The 17337-nt window shown below is 38.5% G+C and overlaps 1 protein-coding gene across 5 annotated transcripts in view; it reads left to right on the forward strand.

Moving 5' to 3' along the window:
- Positions 1–345: 345 nt before the first annotated feature.
- mapk10 (mitogen-activated protein kinase 10) overlaps positions 346–17337 on the forward strand; it is a 41164-nt gene continuing 24172 nt past the window's right edge. For 4 of the 5 annotated variants that reach the window (XM_037692370.1, XM_037692366.1, XM_037692369.1 and 1 more), the window contains exons 1-3: positions 346–681; positions 13717–13788; positions 16280–16449. In XM_037692370.1, coding sequence (XP_037548298.1) covers positions 679–681; positions 13717–13788; positions 16280–16449 — 245 coding nt within the window. In that variant the 5' untranslated portion in view covers positions 346–678. Of the gene's footprint in view, positions 682–13716; positions 13815–16279; positions 16450–17337 lie in introns of those variants that run through there. The other variant, XM_037692367.1, reaches the window with a different exon arrangement.

A 17337-nucleotide genomic window follows, 5' to 3' on the forward strand; every position in this document is an offset into this window, starting at 1 on the left:
ATCTATCTATCTATCTATCTATCTATCTATCTATCTATCTATCTATCTATCACAGCATCTTCTTTGTGTGTGACTAATTGTAATTAATTGTGTTGATCAATAACACGTGTGGGACCCTCAGTTCCATGTTTCTCGCTGTCCTCGTGATGTTTAGTGGCGGGACAGTGGAGGATGAGTGGGGTGTTCCCACCACTGCCCCTCCCCTCCTGAGAAACCGTCTCCATGTGATCTCTGCCTCCCTCTCTTCTGTCTCTCTGCGCTGGCTTTGACGTCAGACGTGCTCCTAAGCGGTTGCTATGGCAACACATTTCCCTATACTCCATCCCTCCCTCCCTTCCTGTCCCTGTCTGAGCTCTGGTAGGTCCACAATGGTACAGCCAGCATCTTGCAGCAGCACAATGGTTGCAAGGTGGTGAGCCGAGGAGGGGGGGAGGAGGAGAGTGAATCAGCATCAGCAGTCCTCGGTTCCGTCCGTTTCTCTGCTTCTTTTATTTCTTCATCACCTTCTTTTTTCGTATTTTTGTCTCTTTTTTCCCCTTGGGTTGTTTGTTTCCTCCGCCGTCGTCTGCATGAACGTTTCCATTACGCGCCCAGCCATGGTCTCCACGGTGTTCCTAGTCGGGATGTTTTGAACAGGACTGGTAACGGACTGGGATCGTCATCAGCTGGCACGGAGGAATGGTAAGGCCGCTTCAGACACCCTAAGGGTCAGACCCCCCCACATGCTCTCAGGCAGGCAGGAGGGTTGGGTATTGATCGGAAAAGAAAGGTTAATGAAGTCCACTATTATAGTAATGCCTCAGTGGGAAATAGACCCCCCCCCCCCCACACACACACACACATATGCACGCCCCTCCCAAAACCTCCAGCTGTTGTTTTATAACAACTAGCAGCATGATGGCGTCAGTCCTGACCTGACACTGAGCTCTCCATCCTCTCTCCACACCAGGCATCCTGTACACACCAGCTGTTTGTTTTCTTGTAAACACAAAGCAGGGCTTCATGGCATTGTCTTCAAACAAACAGATGCAAATAATCCTCCATTTTATACCAGGGAGCTTGACTTGTAGAAAGCCTGTGGCCAGATTACAGTCTGTGCTGCTTCTTGTGCATTTGACTGCAAATGGATGATGATGCTCTCCAAAAACACAGGCTTGCATGCTGTAATGTAGGCCTTCATCATGCAGGGCTGGCTGCTCTCTCCTCCCCCTCAGAAGTCAGCTGCTGCGCACCTTGTGCATTATGCAGAGCACCACTTATTTTCCCAGGATACAGGCACCAGCTTCTGGTCCGGGAACTAAACTCTCAGACAAACAGTCTGAATTACAGGCGATTTATTGATTTGTAGTGGTTTTTAATATTAGCTGTTGCCTGGATGCCAGAGCTGTTTGTGCTTTGTTTTGTCTTGTCGTTGTCAATAAAACTGAACTTGAGACACTAATCAAGTGTGGTGTGGGGGGGATTAAAAGAGCTGAAGCTAACAAAGGCAGGTAATTTCTCTAAATAAGCATTGTTTGGGAGCATTTGTTGCACTTCATTAGCTCCCTGGAAAGGTACTATCTCATTAGAAGGTAAAACCATCTGATGTATAACACCAGAAGCACAGGTATGCAGACATTAGACTGTGATGTTATTGGGGAAGGATCACTGAGTTTTCTGTTCCTCTTTGTTTGCTGTAAAATCCCAGTCACTTGCAGCCATGGATTAATCACCAGAGCTGTGTCGTGAAGTCAGTAAAGGTTTAAAAGGTGTCACAACAAAGTCCTCATGTTAGAGGCAGCTAAGTGCCCGTTTCTAGCGCCGTGACCTTGGGTGCTGAATAATTCAGGAGCAGGCTCCCATGCCCATGGAAGCTCTGCAGGGAACAGAGCTCAACAGTTAAACATATGGGGATGTTTTTGCAGGGGCTGATGCAATTACGTTTTAATTTTAAGAGTTAAAAACTGCCCATTTTCTGTGTTCACTTTCTGATCAAATATGTGAGGATACGCTTTAAAACATATATCGTTCATGCATTATGAAACAATCTGTTGTTCTGTTGCCAATGCAGGATTTCACAAACTGACAACTGATGGCACTGATTACCTGTGGGGTCGCTTGTACATACAATGTAGAAACATTGATGGAAACAGCCACTTGCAAACTCAGGTTATGCTGCCCCACGATATCAGGATTTCACCTCCATTTTTGTTTTGCAGATCTGGGAGCATCAGCGTGCTTATCTTTTGTTATGTAATAACATCAGGCTATGTTTCACAATCTGATAATAGTGGGAATGGCAAGCATTATCTCATGATAAGATGAAAATCCTTACTATTCTCCTAATCAGCAAAATTTTGTCAGGATCTCAAACAAATCTTGTTTGCAAAGGTTAAGTATCAATCAAGTTCATAACAAAAAGCAGAATAAACTTTGTACTAATTGATTTTAATTACTTAAATACCCCTAACTGTCATTCATTGGAGATTTCTGCTATAGCTACTTTAATTATAAGCATTATTATAAAGTAATGAGGAACACTGTCAGTCTCTGACCCTGGCTGAGTATTACTCAATACATACTGAAGTTGTTTCATAACTCTGAAGACGAAGATGAAGATACGTTATAAACAGGTTTAGAAAGAAATTACATAAGAAAATAAATGTATAAAATAGCGAATTTACATTCAATTTAGGTAATTCAAAATGTTCAAAGTGCAGGAAGATTTTAGATAATAACTGCTTGGAAAATGTAAGATGATTTATCATATTAAATGGACTGTACTTATATAAAACCTTTCTATCTTATCAAGACACTCAAAGAACTTTACACTACAATCTGTGTCCTCATTTACCTGTTCATACAGCACTCTACTAGATCTGTAAAAAGAATAATTGAACAAATCATTCTAAAGAGACTAATCAGTGCTTTATCATATTCAAACACTGATGGGACACACATCGGAGGCAATGAGGGATTCAATGTCTTGCCCAGGGACACTTTGGCATGTGACTGCTGGTGGATTCGAACCCCCAACTCTTGCATTGGAGGACGACTGCTCTAACCACTCAGCCACAGCTTCCCTATTAATAAAACCTATATGTGTGGTACCAAGCCTGCAGAGTTAGATGCACACATACTTAGTTTTAATTGGTGAAATATGCAATACAGTAAAGTATATGTTTTGCTTTTACATAGGCAACACTTGAGGTTGTGTCAACCTTGGTCCCAGTCTGCCCAGCAGCACATCTGTGGGTAGAATTAAGTCACCAAAGGTTAGAGATTGCAGCGGCTCAGGATCCATCAAAGGATTTTTGGTGGAGGAAAATCCAGTCAAATGAAAGAGCTACAAACCTGACGTATGCCACTAAATGTTCTCAGTACCGAAATATGAGAATTATTTATCAACATTGAATTTATTGTGTGTGCAAGGGTGAAATAATTGTGACAGATTGTTAAAATGATGCACAAGTTGGAGATTTGAGCAGTTCAAGTTATAAACTAAATAACTACGTATATGCTGCAGGATTTGTTTGCAGAACCAATATGTGTAAATATAAAGCCATTTTCTGTGATTATATCAAATGAAATGTTGTTGAAGGTGTTACAGATAGTCCAGTGGACTTCATTCTCATCCTAAAAAAAAAAAAAAAAGGTATAAATCAGATGAATGTGCTCAACACCTGCCATAGATGTGTGTGCTGTTACCAAGCAGCTTATTAAGTGTTAAGCAGCTCTTTAGAAATCTTGGTTAATAAAAGTGATCCAAGTAATATAAAACAACAACAAACAGAAACACATTGTAGGAAATGCGCTTTTTTCCCCCAGCTTTGAATGATCAAATCCTGCTGAAGATTTAGGTTAACAACCTGAAGATGAGCTCTCTCCACTTGTTTTTATGGCTGGGCCTGCAGCTTGAAGTGCTTCCCTTTCCCTCCCCTGAGCCCAAATGGGGAGGCTGCTGCATTTGGCTCAGGCTGCACAGAAACGGCGAGGCAGAGCTGCATACTGCAAGAGCGAGGCTGCTGAACCAAACGCTCACAATGGAGCTCCGAGGGAGGGAGGGGGAGGGGAGGAGGCTGCAGCTAGGAGGCAGGGAGCCTGGTAGGCAGGGAGGGACAAAAGAGAGGCAGGAAAGTAGAGGCTCGCCTGATCAGTGAGGATGGAGGGGAGAGCAAAAAGACCTGGTTGGATGTGAACAAAGCTGTGGTGGCCATTGTGTGACATCCACGAAGAGTGTGGCTTCCAGACTTTTGACAGAGTGAGCAAAAAGATGAGGAGAAGAGATGAAGCCAAGAGGAGTATTAGAGCGAGCAATAATAGTGGTGGTTGTAGACATTCAGAGAAGCACTTTCTGCTTCATCATTACCTCTAAAACACAATCAAGCTGCCAGGTGCAGACAGAAAACAGATTGGGACTTACATCAGTAAAAAATTACAATGATCCATCCATCCAGCCATCCATCCATCATTTTGCCTGCTTCTGGGTCTTGTGGGTCACTGATGCTCATATCCAGCACATTGTGCAAGAGGCAGGGGACACCCTGGACTGGTTGCAAGTCCGTCACAGAGGAGTTACAGCGATGAACAACATTAACATTGCATATAGAAGAATTTTGTGTTTGTTCAACAAAGTATGTGAATGAAGTTCAAAGCTATCAGGCTTTCTTTAAATGCAATGGTTCATTTTTTTAGGTGTTGGATTCTGTTGAAAGGTTTTAAACAATTGATATCCTACCTAAAGTAGATAACTCTTTAAAGAAACCCTTTCCAATGTCATGAAAACCGGTAACAAAAACAAACAAACAAAACAAGTAAAAACAAACTAAAAGAACATTTTGGGATTGAGACATCTGAGGATTTTGTACTATTGGTATTTATTGACACATATGCTGCTTCTTCACAAGCATGGCTTTAATCAGTTCACATCTACTCAGCATCTGCCAATTGTGCCAATGTGTGTTTATCTGCAACAGGTAAGATATTTATTGCATAAAAACTTTCCACTGAGCCCAATTTGAAAAGATCTAAGCTATAGGTTTTGTTGAGCCTGGTAACTTAAAGCTAACATTTTGCTCTGATGGAAACAATGTATGGGCGGCACGGTGGATCAGTTGGTAGAGCTGCCGCTTCTCAGCGAGTGGTCGCCCCGGTTCAAATCCCGGCTGGGGGTCTTTCTGGGTGTAGTTTGCATGTTCTCTCTGTGCATGTGTGGGTTTTCTCCAGGCACAATGGTTTCCTCCCACAGATCAAAAACATGCATGTTAGGCTGATTGGTAACTCTAAATTGTTCCTAGGTGAGAGTGACAGAGTGAATGGTTGTTTGTCTCCATTTGCCCTTTTCCATTAGTGTCGGTACAGCACGGTTCGGCTCGGCACATTTCCAATACTTTTCCACTAGTAATTATTAGTGGAACCGGCCCCTTTTCAGTACCTAATATGTGTCCCTGTGATGGACTGGAGACCTGTCCAGGGTGTCCCCGCCTCTCGCACAGTGATAGCTGGACATGGGCACCAGTGACCCCCATGACCCAAAAAGAAAGAAGTGGGTAAAGATAATGGATGGATGGATGGAAACAATGTACTCGTTGTTATCATGTTTTTGTTGTTGTTGTTGTTTTTGTTTGCTTTTCCTTAAGCATGGCCCATTGCCCCTCCATCTGCTCCTAGATAGCAGTCCTCTGCTCCACACATGTGGGCTGCAATAGCTCTATGGTTTGTGGTAGCATCAGGAATGGCATCCAGCATAAAACAATTGCAGAAACTTCATGCAAGTTCACTCATGGCGAAGAAAAAAGCTGAAAGAAATAAGAAATAAATAAATAATCTAGTGTATGTTTTTATAATTTATATTGAACTAAAATATAAATTCAACATTTTGGTTTTTGCTCCCATTTTTCACGAGCTGAACTCAAAGATCTAAGACATTTTTTTTAATGTAATAATAGTCCTTTTAATATTAAATATTGTTGACAAACTTGTGTGTTGTTAGTGAGCACTTCTCTGTCAAGATAATCCATATTGGAGACATGTTTTCTTCATGGATGAATCCTGGTTGCCACTGAACAGGACAGATGGCGTCGTGTGGGTGAGCAGTTTGCTGATGTCACCATTATGAATCGAGTGGCCCATGGTGGCGGTGGGGTTATGGTATGGGCAGGCCTGTGTTACGGACAACAAACACAGGAGCTGGTGTGGTTACACACTGTGCGGTGGTGGGGCTGGTTGAATGTACAGCCAAATTCGTTGAACATGGACATTATGCTATTTATGCTATTAGTGCTTAGTATATTTTTAGTTGATGTTTTTCTTAGATCATATCTTATTTGTTATCATTGTTTTTCTTTTACATTTTTTATTGTTGGATGTAACTGGGACCCTGTGTACATAATTTCATTCCACCACATGTACCACATGTGGTGGAATGACAGTAAAGAATTTCTGACTCTGATTCCTGCAGTCAGTACGCCAATTGCATGTTCCCTCATTGCACAGTGATAAAACTGCACATTTTAGAGTGGCCTTTTATTGTGGGCAGCCTAAGACCCACCTGTGCAATTATCATACTGTCTAATCAGCATCTTGATATGCCACACCTGTGAGGTGGATTGATTATCTCGGCAAAGTCACTGACACAGATTTACACAAATTTGTGAACAATATTTGAGAGAAAAAGGCTTTTTGTGTACATAGAAGAAGTTTTAGATCTTTGAGTTCAGCTCATGAGAAATGGGAGCAAAAAACAAGTGTGTTGCCTTGTCTTTATATTTCTGCTCAGTGTAAAATGACAGTGTATGTTTAAAATGTGATTAATATATATTTTTTAGATTTTCTTTGTTTTTTGAAAATGCCATTAACAACATTTTTTATGGTTAGTAAACGAACACAGCACTTTTACAATTCACTATTTTTTATGAATTCCCTGCCATTTGTAAACTCAGATCCATTGGATTTGTCTTCCTTTAATCTGAAAAAGCTTCATACTATTTTTTAAACTATTTGTCAACTCCAATTAAGTAATGACTTATTTCTATCTTATTTACTATATTTGTGCAACACTCCTACTATTTTTCCTTTGAAAAGGTTTAACTGAAAACTTCAGATCCTCTTCCTTTTGTTTATTTGACCTCTCATCCCGCTTCCATCGAGTCAACAAATTGTAGTCAGGATGATTTCTGGGTATTTTAGCTCAATCTGCAGAGAGAATGAAACAAAGCATCAGTTCCAACAATGACTGCTACCAGCAGAACAAGCAAACTGAACGAACCAGCTCAGAAACTGCTGGTTTGTTTATTAATGGGCTCTTATGGAGGGACGATTTTTTTCATTCAACCTTTATTTATACAGGTTAATCCCATTGAGCCTCGGGGACTCGTTTACAAGAGAAACCTGAAAAATAGATGTTACATTATCAAGGTTCAGTTTTACTCATTTCATGGCTTCTCCCTGATAGTTCCTCTTGATAATTACAATCATTTTGATCTATTTGTATTGACATATGGTTGCCCACTTTCTACGCATTGTGTTAAGCTGTATGAATTAGAAAGAATTAACTGTCTTTACATCATCACAGTTTCATTATATTAAAAGCTTGTTATCTCTCTATATTGTCTGTTTTGCGCTGACATTTTTAAAAATCTTCTATAAGTCTTTTATTTACCAACATTGAGCTTTTCCTTCTTTAATTTTTACCATTTTAAATAGGTGGTATTTGAATATTTAGGAAAAAAGTGTTAACATTGAGTTAGGCTTGTTAAATCTCTTTAACAAATAAGAAACTGAATGACTGTTTAACATGTTGCATGACTGAGATGCAGTCAGAAGTTTATTTACACTCACATGGGCACAAATGTTATATTGATTTTGTGCTTTTAACGATTTATTCCAACCATTTTTTTTTCTGGGATGGAATGATTCATACAACATCAACGGTTTTCAAAAACAAGAACTGAATGCACAAATTTAAATTTATTGAGGATTTTCACTAATGGCTCATATAAATGCATTAAGATAGACATTTTAACAAGTGTTGCTGAATGTTTAAGAATGTCTTTTAATTTAACAATTCCAAAACTTATTAGCTTCTCTTTAATGATCATTAGATTCTAGATGGTAGTTTCTCTTTGCCATCGTGATTTGTTTGACAGCAGTCAGACCAGTACTTAGAAAATGATATGAAAAGTGATTGGAAGATTTTTTGGTGTGGCTTTCAAAACAACTGCCAAGCATGGTGGCGGTAGCATCATGCTGTGGTGCTCATCGCATAAAGTGGGTGGAATAATAAAGGATTCAAGGATTTTTTTAAATTGTCGTACCAGCTCACATTTGCATGTTTATAATATGAAATTCAAACTCAGGGCCCAGGTCAAGAAGCCTAACAATTAACAAATAAATAAATAAATACAAAAGAGTATACATATATATACATATACACATATACACACACACATATATGTGTAAAGAAGTATAGGTATTATATAAAGTACAAACACTCTATAGTACAATATAGGTATAGTATTAGAAGTATAGGTCTACCTTTTATCATGACTGTTGGTTTAGTTTGACCCAAAGTGCAGATAGGGAGCTTAAAGTATAAATAAATAATTTATTTAAAAAACAAAAACAAACGTTGACATGGCAGCAAAACTTACACTTCCAATGAAACACAGAGGAAAGACTGAAAACGACGCATTGCAGGACAATCCACGGACAGGGAACAATAAAGAAACTCAGAATATATAGACACTAACCAGGGGATAAACACAAACACCTGGGGGAGGACAACAGCTGGCGGAGGCAGGAGCTGAGAGAAACACTGAGGAGGGCAGGACAGATGAAACAAGGATCACAAAACACACACAGACCCTCTCACCTTTGAAATCTTCAACTTCAGGGCAATGATCTCAAACACACATCTAAAACAGTTTTTGTATGATCAAATCAGGCTAACAACCTTCTGAAATGGCTTTCCCTAAGCCCTGACCTCAGTCATATTAAACATTTTCATATTATACTTAAAAGTCAGGTTAAAAAAACACCAATTTGAATGAATTTGATCAATTCTGCTAAGAATAGTACTCCAAGAGAAGCTTGTGGATGGCGACCAAAACACCTATAGCCCAGGTGCAACTTGCTAAGGGATATTTTACTAAATATTAATGGGGGTGTACGTAAGAAATTTCAACATTGTATTTTTGATTCTGTGTAGATCAACAAAGCATTTACTGTAAATGTAAGCGTGCACATCTCAATTCTTGTTTTTAAAAATCACACATATGATAAAGATACAGCACAGGCTTGTAGTCAGCCAGGGTCGAGTCAGTGTTGATCCATGTCAGATTTACAGAAAACGTGCTGGTCGCCATGGTGATCGTGATGTCTTGTCTAACATACATAAGTTGTGGCATTTCTATAGTGAAGCGAAGATTTATTGAGTGGGTGTCCTCATAACCTCCTCCTTCTCTGTGCATATTTGATCTCTCTTTAATAAGAATTAATTTACAAATTTAGAACGAAATGGTTTGTGTATGGGCGCCGCAGCCTCTGGCGAAATGTGGATGGCGAATGCGCTACATTATAAAGGTCAGAGAAAAAAAAAGACAGAAGCAGAAATCTCCAACCACTGTGTCCTACATTTCTGCTTTTAAAGCCTTACTCCCTTTGGAGATAGCGCAGACATTAAAGGCTCAGCGGTGATGGAGTTATGGGACTGGTGGAGCTAAGATGAAACATACACAGAAAGTTTTGAGATATTCCTCTTTAAATCAAAAAGCACCATCTCTCAGTTGAAATTCAAAAAGATTAGGAGCCTATCCAAACATTTTGGGGGCATTTGTCTTGTTTTTTTGTTTTTTTTTTGTTATCCTGCCTGAAGTCCTTTTGTGAGCTGAAATTAACCTCAGTTTTGCCAGAATGCACTTCCCTGCTTTACAGGTCCACTAGTTACAAAACTTCTGCCTTTAGAGAAAAATATTGAAGTATCTCAGATTGTTGTTTCCAAGTACGTTTACTGGAGTTTATGATTGACAGGCAGATAGGTGTAGCGGCTCGTGTGATGCCGTCATGCCCAGGTGATGAGAAATCTAAGATAAAATGCAAAGCTGTTGATTTACGAGTCAGTCAGTCACCTCAGGCTTTGGTTAGTGATCAGAAAAATTAAATTTCTAATACAAGCTGGTGAACTGGACTTCCTCTGATGGGGAGGCTCAGAGTAGAGTTGCCTCTGTAAAAGTCAGTTGGCCAAATTGGCAGGATACCTTCTGATCAAAATCAGAACCAGAATAAGCTTTATTATTGTTGTACTGAGAAGATACAGTGAGATGTTTGTACAGTTGTCTGAATGATGGGTGGAGCAGTGCACGTTGCTGCTGCTGCTGGAGCGCAGCCCCTTATCCTTTTTTCAGAATACTTTTTAGATAGAAAAGGGGGAAAATCCATGAGGATAGGATAGTGGCATTTCAAAAAAAGATCTCTTGTCCCATCAGGCCACAATTTAAACATCAAAAAAACTCTGCCAGCAAGAACATTTATAAAATCGTTACATATGCATTTGACGGCAAGGCGGTAAGATTTGTCCATGAAGCACTTCCAGATAGACCATAGTCCTGATAAGATGTTGGTCAGCTGGCACAGTTCTGATAAGCCTTCACAGAAGTTCTCGGGGTGGAGGTATGTGATAGACTAAGTTTTTCCTTAGTTTACACATTTCCCAGGAGAAATTTGATAAGTCAGCCTGTTTTCAAGGTCAACCGGGGGAGTCAGATTCAGATAAGCCACAATTGTTGATTTTTTTCAGGCAGACTGTTTTTTTCTTGTCAGCCTTGAGTCCTGCTGATACTTTCAAGATCCAAAATGGCCAGATTAGTGGGCATTCCACTGGTCTGTGCCTATGAGGTTCCTCCAAGGTCGTCTCCAACATGCTGGCGAGTCCCAAAGCTGCAGGTGGCCTGCAATTCTCACAAATCTCGTCCACCTAACAGCTTATCTCATAAATCAGCTGATTTTGAGTACTCAAAGCATGCACCAAACCTTCACACAGACTTGGCAGTTTTGCCATTGCCGAAACTGCTGTTGCTGTCTCCCTTAAAAGCCAACAACACAGGAATCCACCGATGCCAGAGAGCAGAAACCCTGCTATCACAAATCCAATTATATAACGTCTTCGGCGTCCTCCTGAGACAGAAGGGAAAGACACATTAGCACCCAAATCCATGACATATCCTGCCACGTGAGTCTCAGTGGGGCATGAGGGCTCTCCAGGACCCTGTCGTTTTATTGAAAAGATTTTGACGATTGCGTTAAAAGTCCAGCTGACCAGATCCATGACAGTAGTTTTAGTTTCAGAAGATGTGTAACAGGAGCTCCGATACACAGACAGAGAGCAAAAAGACAGGAGGGGAACAGGAGGGAGAGGAGGCGTCCGCCTTGCACGAGAGCGATTGCAGAAAAAAAAAGATAATCCCCAAATGAAGATGTTTTAGGCAGGATTAGGACTCAGGCCACATCCAGGAACTCCAACACATCTTTTATTGTTATCAGTTGGAATTTCATATTCCACTTTCTTAATTTTGCTGACCAAAATTGACCATTTCTGATATTCTGACCAATTGGTATGTAGTAAAAATTTCAGCTGTGACAGTGAAACACCATTACACTGACGGTTTTCACATCTTGAAATATTTTTTGAGCTGCAGTTAGAGTTTATTGAAGTATGTAAATGCAATGTACTATCCATTTGTATATTATTGCTCCCACAGCTCATTCAACCTTATTTGAATAAAATGTCCTCCTCTTTTGCTAATATGAGAAATGGACTGGAAAAGATGTCAAAAATAAATATAGTGTCTATGAGTCTTTTATATCTTTTTAGGTAATAACATAGCAATAATCTCATGACTGTATACAACATAACAAGAAACAAAATGAAAAACGATGCAGAGCTGCTTTGAGGCATCGTAAAACTGATGTTTTTGAAAAGTTAGATTAAAAATACTAAAAGCCTTTTCTTGGGAAAAACAATGTAAACGGATAATTGTATGCTCTAGACCTAATTCCAAAGGTGATGAGTAAATATTTCTCAAACTCAATTTTTTTTTTCTTCACAACAAATACAGGTTAATGATACAAACCCTACTGTATTATTTTCCTTGATTTTATGGTTGTGCATTACAAAGATTTAAAGACAAGCAAGCTAGTACATGACAAATAATGACGCCGAGGGTTTTAATGCAATGTTTACCTATAATATAAATTTTATTTTAAATTGACTATGATTCTGTTTTATTTGAATTGCCAAAATGAGCTGGGCTATGGCAAATTCTTTAACTTTTTAAAAAGAGGCTCATCTTTTCGCTAAGTTTACTACAAAAAAAGAGACAAAACAGGAAGTGACAGCAATGTTCACATTGAGCTTTGAGTAAGAAACTTACCCCTAAAATGTTTTAGATATCTATAGCATGGTTATACAATTCACAAATAAGGGAAAATTATGTATAAAAGATTTTATTATAACTATTTTTAGTTTTAGGTGGTTAAATAAGTAATTGACAAAAATATAATTCAATTCAAGTCATTTCAACTGAAAAATACTTTATTAACCTAAAAAGGGAAATGTAACTCATTGTCCTTGTTTCATTAAATGTTAAAATTAAAATCATTAAATGTTTTATTAAACAGTACCATGTTTTTCTCTAACTTCATCACCTCAGAACAGACATGTCCTGGGCTGACTGAAATGACGTATTGGTCAGTTTATATTTATAGAGGAATGGGTGGTGGTGACTTGATGATTTTCTCTTTTTTATTGGAAGTGATGGGGACAAAAAAAAGAAAGAAAACAGCTGTGATTTTACCAGAAGGATTCAGTTCCCACCTTAAAGACAGACGGAGACTGCAAAGACAAATTTCTAGGAAGTAGTATCTCAGATGGGTTTTAAAATTTTAATAATTTAAAGTGCTCCCTGCTGATTCAGATCAAGATGAACCAATTTACTACAACTTTTCAATCCTCTGCTGTAATGAAAAGCAGACAACAAACCATTGAACAAACTTTACTGAAACTCGTTAATATCAATAGATGCTCGTGCTGCTGTTGTTCGACATATTGTTTTTGCACTATTAAGTGTTTAGCATATTTCTTAGTTCATATCTTAGATCTTATTGCTGTTTTACAATTTATACTTTGTTGGATGTAACTGGGACCCTGTGTACACAATTTCAGTCCACCACATGTACCACATGAGATGCGAATGACAAAAAGAAAACCTTGACCTTGACCTAGATGTTCATCTGTCCATTTCATTAAGATAGCCACAGCTAATTTTTTTTATAAAACAAAAATATGCCATAAATCTGTGCATTTTACAGATATTGAGATAAAATGTATGTGGTAGCAGCTGAGAGTCCTCCCCAACACATATTCTGAGATTTAAATTGCATAAAATCCCACAATATTGCTTATTCTCAAAATTTGACTATAAGGGCTGTAACTTTGTCGTTTTTCAACATAAGTTAATTTTAGTTTAAAGCTCTGGCATGAGACGTAGTGGGCAAAGTGCATTCCTTTGTGAAAAGGTGGACTTATTTGTTCTGTTTTGATGTAGGTACAGTTTATGTTTTTATTCTGCTCTTTTGTCGACACTAATGTCAGCTCTAATGTTGGAGACTCCTGCTCTCTCACTTCACGTTGTCCCTCTCTCATACGTCTCTCATACGTCTCCTCTGCTTTGTGTCTTGCAGGTATTTATGAGCAGACATTTCTTATATAACTGCAGCCAACCAGTCCTGGATGTAAAGATAGCCTTTTGTCAGGTGTGTGTTCCTTACAGGTAAAAAAGGTACAGTATTCATTACCTTTAATTTTTCTTGTCTGTGCACGGTAGCTGTTGCTGTTTCTATGTTGCCCAAACAAAATGACTCTACGGTGGCTTGTTCTCACAAACATCAACATCCTTTAATTAAATCTGGAATTTGAAGAGCGGGTGAGAGAGGATGGAGAGCTTTCAGCCTCTTATAGATGCTTGAGTAAGCAAAAATAAACTCATCCTGATCCAGACCCACTTTTCTATTAAAGTTCAATACATGGAGTGTTTATCTGTAACTGAGACATTTGTTAAAGTGGAGCTTAAATTGCCTTCCTCCAATGATCTCTGATGGCGTAAATGCCAAACTCATTTGGAAACTATGCAATCTATATATTCAGTTTGTGTGCGAGGACTTCCACCAGCACTTTAACTGCAGCTCCGGTTGCTCCAAAGCTTTGCATGCTATGTTGCATCAATGTGCATGTGCATCTCGGTGTTTAATAGCCACAGTAGGTATTACGGGCTGTACAGTGCATATGGAAATACTTATATCAAATATTTGATCGACCTGTCAGACATGTTAACCACAAATACCTTTCATTATATTCATTTTCTTGCCTTTTTTGAGAAAGTGCTCACATTTACACAGCAGTTATCAGCAGTACAGCCCAGTTTGGTCTGTGAGCTGTGTTGTAATTACAAAGTCTAAAATGAACATAATTATTATTTGTGTTGGGCCACTATTTCCATGTCTGCCCTGCTAAGTAATTAGAGCTTGTGTGTGCATTTGTAAATGTGTACTTTTAGTTAAGTGAAGCAATTAGTGTAACAAACACCATAAAAGGAAATCACAGAGCTTTTTGCCAAGAAACTGTGAACTTGTATGTTCTGACGTAGTTATGCTGTTCCCATAGGGTTAGATTTAAACAGACAGAAATGGTAGACTCAACATTTTTTTAACTGTGCATTGTAACCAGTGTGATATTGTTGTAGAAAAAGTATAAAAGTCACATTTTTGTGGTCATATTTGTTATATGGAAAAAGAAACTATTAAAACCAAAGTGTTGCAAACAATCATAAAGTGATTTCTCCTTCATTTTGTCTTTGGATCTCTAAGATTTGTTTAATTATTAGTGAGTTTACATCAGAACTGTTCACTTTTTGCAGAAAGCACAACATTTTGGGTTGGCCTATAAATTCCTTTAAACCTAAATAAATAAATAAATAAATAAACACTCACTAGCTGTCGTTTTAAAATCATATTACCAAATTAGACACATCATAGACTGTGACACATCAGGCCTAAATATACCAGTAAGCATCTCTGTCTGTCTTTTAAATATTTGGGAACAGTAAGAATTCGAGGTCTGTCATACGGGACTTCAAGATGGCGTCTTGATCCATAACAAACAAGATCCAACAACAACTGCATTGATTCCCTCATTTAAAGTTTGTTTAATTCTCATTTGCACAAAAGCTGTTTCCAGAACAAGCTATGACACATACTGTATGCAAAACATATGAGTTGGGTGGGGGTTGCATTTATAAATCCAAGGCAGCCATCTTGAAATCCAAGATGGTGGATCTCCGGTGCAAATTTTAGCAACACCACTGTGTTCATTGTCATTAAAAACACATGTATGATCACTCTAACTACTACCATTTTAAGAACTACACAACATGAGTTATGAGTAAATGTGTATGCTTGGCAGCCATATTTTAATCCAATATGGTTGCCACGTTCTGTTGGTACATCCAGGGAACATAAGTCTTCACATTAACTTTCATGCTGTCTGCAAGAAGTGAACAATTGGGGAAAAATATTTTGTTGCTCCACTATAATAAAATCTAAAAGGTTTAGGATGGTAAAGCTTAAAGAGATGATAAAAGTAGGTCCAGTTACCTCTAACAAGGCAACTGGACAAAACATACATTTTGTTTTTAGTTGATGATGTAATATTGTGCATATTACAGCTTTACGCCTTTTTGAATTTTGACTTCAGGACAGACAAAGCAAATACAGTTATTATTATTATTATTGTTTTACAACTAAGGATAAAGTGTGACCCATAGGAGCCAACATTTTTATCGTTAGGTGCCTTTGAGGCTGCGCAGCTTGCAGTGATTGAAGCAGCTTTAAATCAGTATCGTATCAAACAGCGTCCAAAGACAACGTGAGGCCATCTGTCTGGAAGCTGAACTACAAGTGAACGTTTAAGAAGAAAAATGGACTTCCTCAGTAAAGCAGAAAGGGAGGGTTGTAAAACAGCTGACTCAAAGCCCAGAACTGAACCCCACTAAAATGTTGTGGGGATTTTAAATAGGCAGCACATTTAGAAAAACCTGCACACGTCCTGCAGCTGACGGGCTTGTGCATGAATGATGAGCTGAAAATGTGACTTTGTAATGAATTTTCTTGCACTTGTTTTTAAAATTAGGACTCGGATTCACCTCCAGCTCCACTTACAGGGTGTCTCTGTTCTGTTTGCCTGACGCAGGGTTTCGGAAAACAAGTGGATGTGTCATATATTGCCAAACATTACAACATGAGCAAAAGCAAAGTGGACAACCAGTTCTACAGTGTGGAAGTGGGAGACTCTACCTTCACAGTTTTAAAACGGTACCAGAATTTAAAGCCCATTGGCTCTGGAGCTCAGGGAATCGTTTGGTAAGTAGTCAGCTGCGCCTCCTTTTTATGTCCTGGTTTAAACAGCGTCACACTGTTTTATGTGCCTTTCTGTAATAATTAATGCTTTCATTGTCTCAGTGGTTCTGTAGTTTACTGCTGCAGGCGATGATGAAAGTAAGGATGTAGATACAAAGTAATATGTAGTTACCTTCTCAAGTTATTCCTGGTAATTTGTCTAAGGAAAATCAAACATTATCTCTTCAGAAAACCCCTGAATGTTTATTAGACAAGGAGAATGAAAGCATTTATTGGTGCAGCTTGCAGCCATGTAACTAAAATGATTGTTAAGAAAAAAAGGAATTAACTGAAATGTGAAACAGTTTTATTGGTATTTCTTAGTGATTTCAACCTTTTTTTAAAGCATTTCTGATTCTGCCTCTGATATTATGTGATTTGAAATTCTCATGTAGGTGAAAAAATGAATGACGCATATTTTGTAAAAAGTATGTGGAATGTTTAATATGCATTCCCTACATTGTATTTTCACTGGTTGAAGGATAAGAAAATTACAGCAAACACAAAGTATGCATGCATATGTTGAGTTTCTTCAAAGTAACTTCATTTTAATGTGTTTTTGTTGGTACATGTGACATTTATGCAGGGTATTTGTGTCATTCAGCATCTTTTTGTCATTGTTCTTCAATGAACCTGCTGTCTCTGTGTCTGTCTGTCTGTCAGCATCTAGTTGTGGTTTCCCACTATTTACCTGGTATTCTTCTTGTTAGAGCTCTCTGGTGCTCTACTCTGGCAAATGTCAGTCCAGCAATTTGTCTTTTGTTCTTTTTATCTTCAACGTAAGTGCAAATCAAATCCACGACAGCAACTTGAATATTTATTTATAAAAAGACTGGCAACTTTCTAAACTGA

Source organism: Nematolebias whitei, chromosome 18, assembly GCF_014905685.2.
Source record: "Nematolebias whitei isolate Nwh7 chromosome 18, NemWhi1, whole genome shotgun sequence".
NCBI lineage: Eukaryota > Metazoa > Chordata > Actinopteri > Cyprinodontiformes > Rivulidae > Nematolebias > Nematolebias whitei.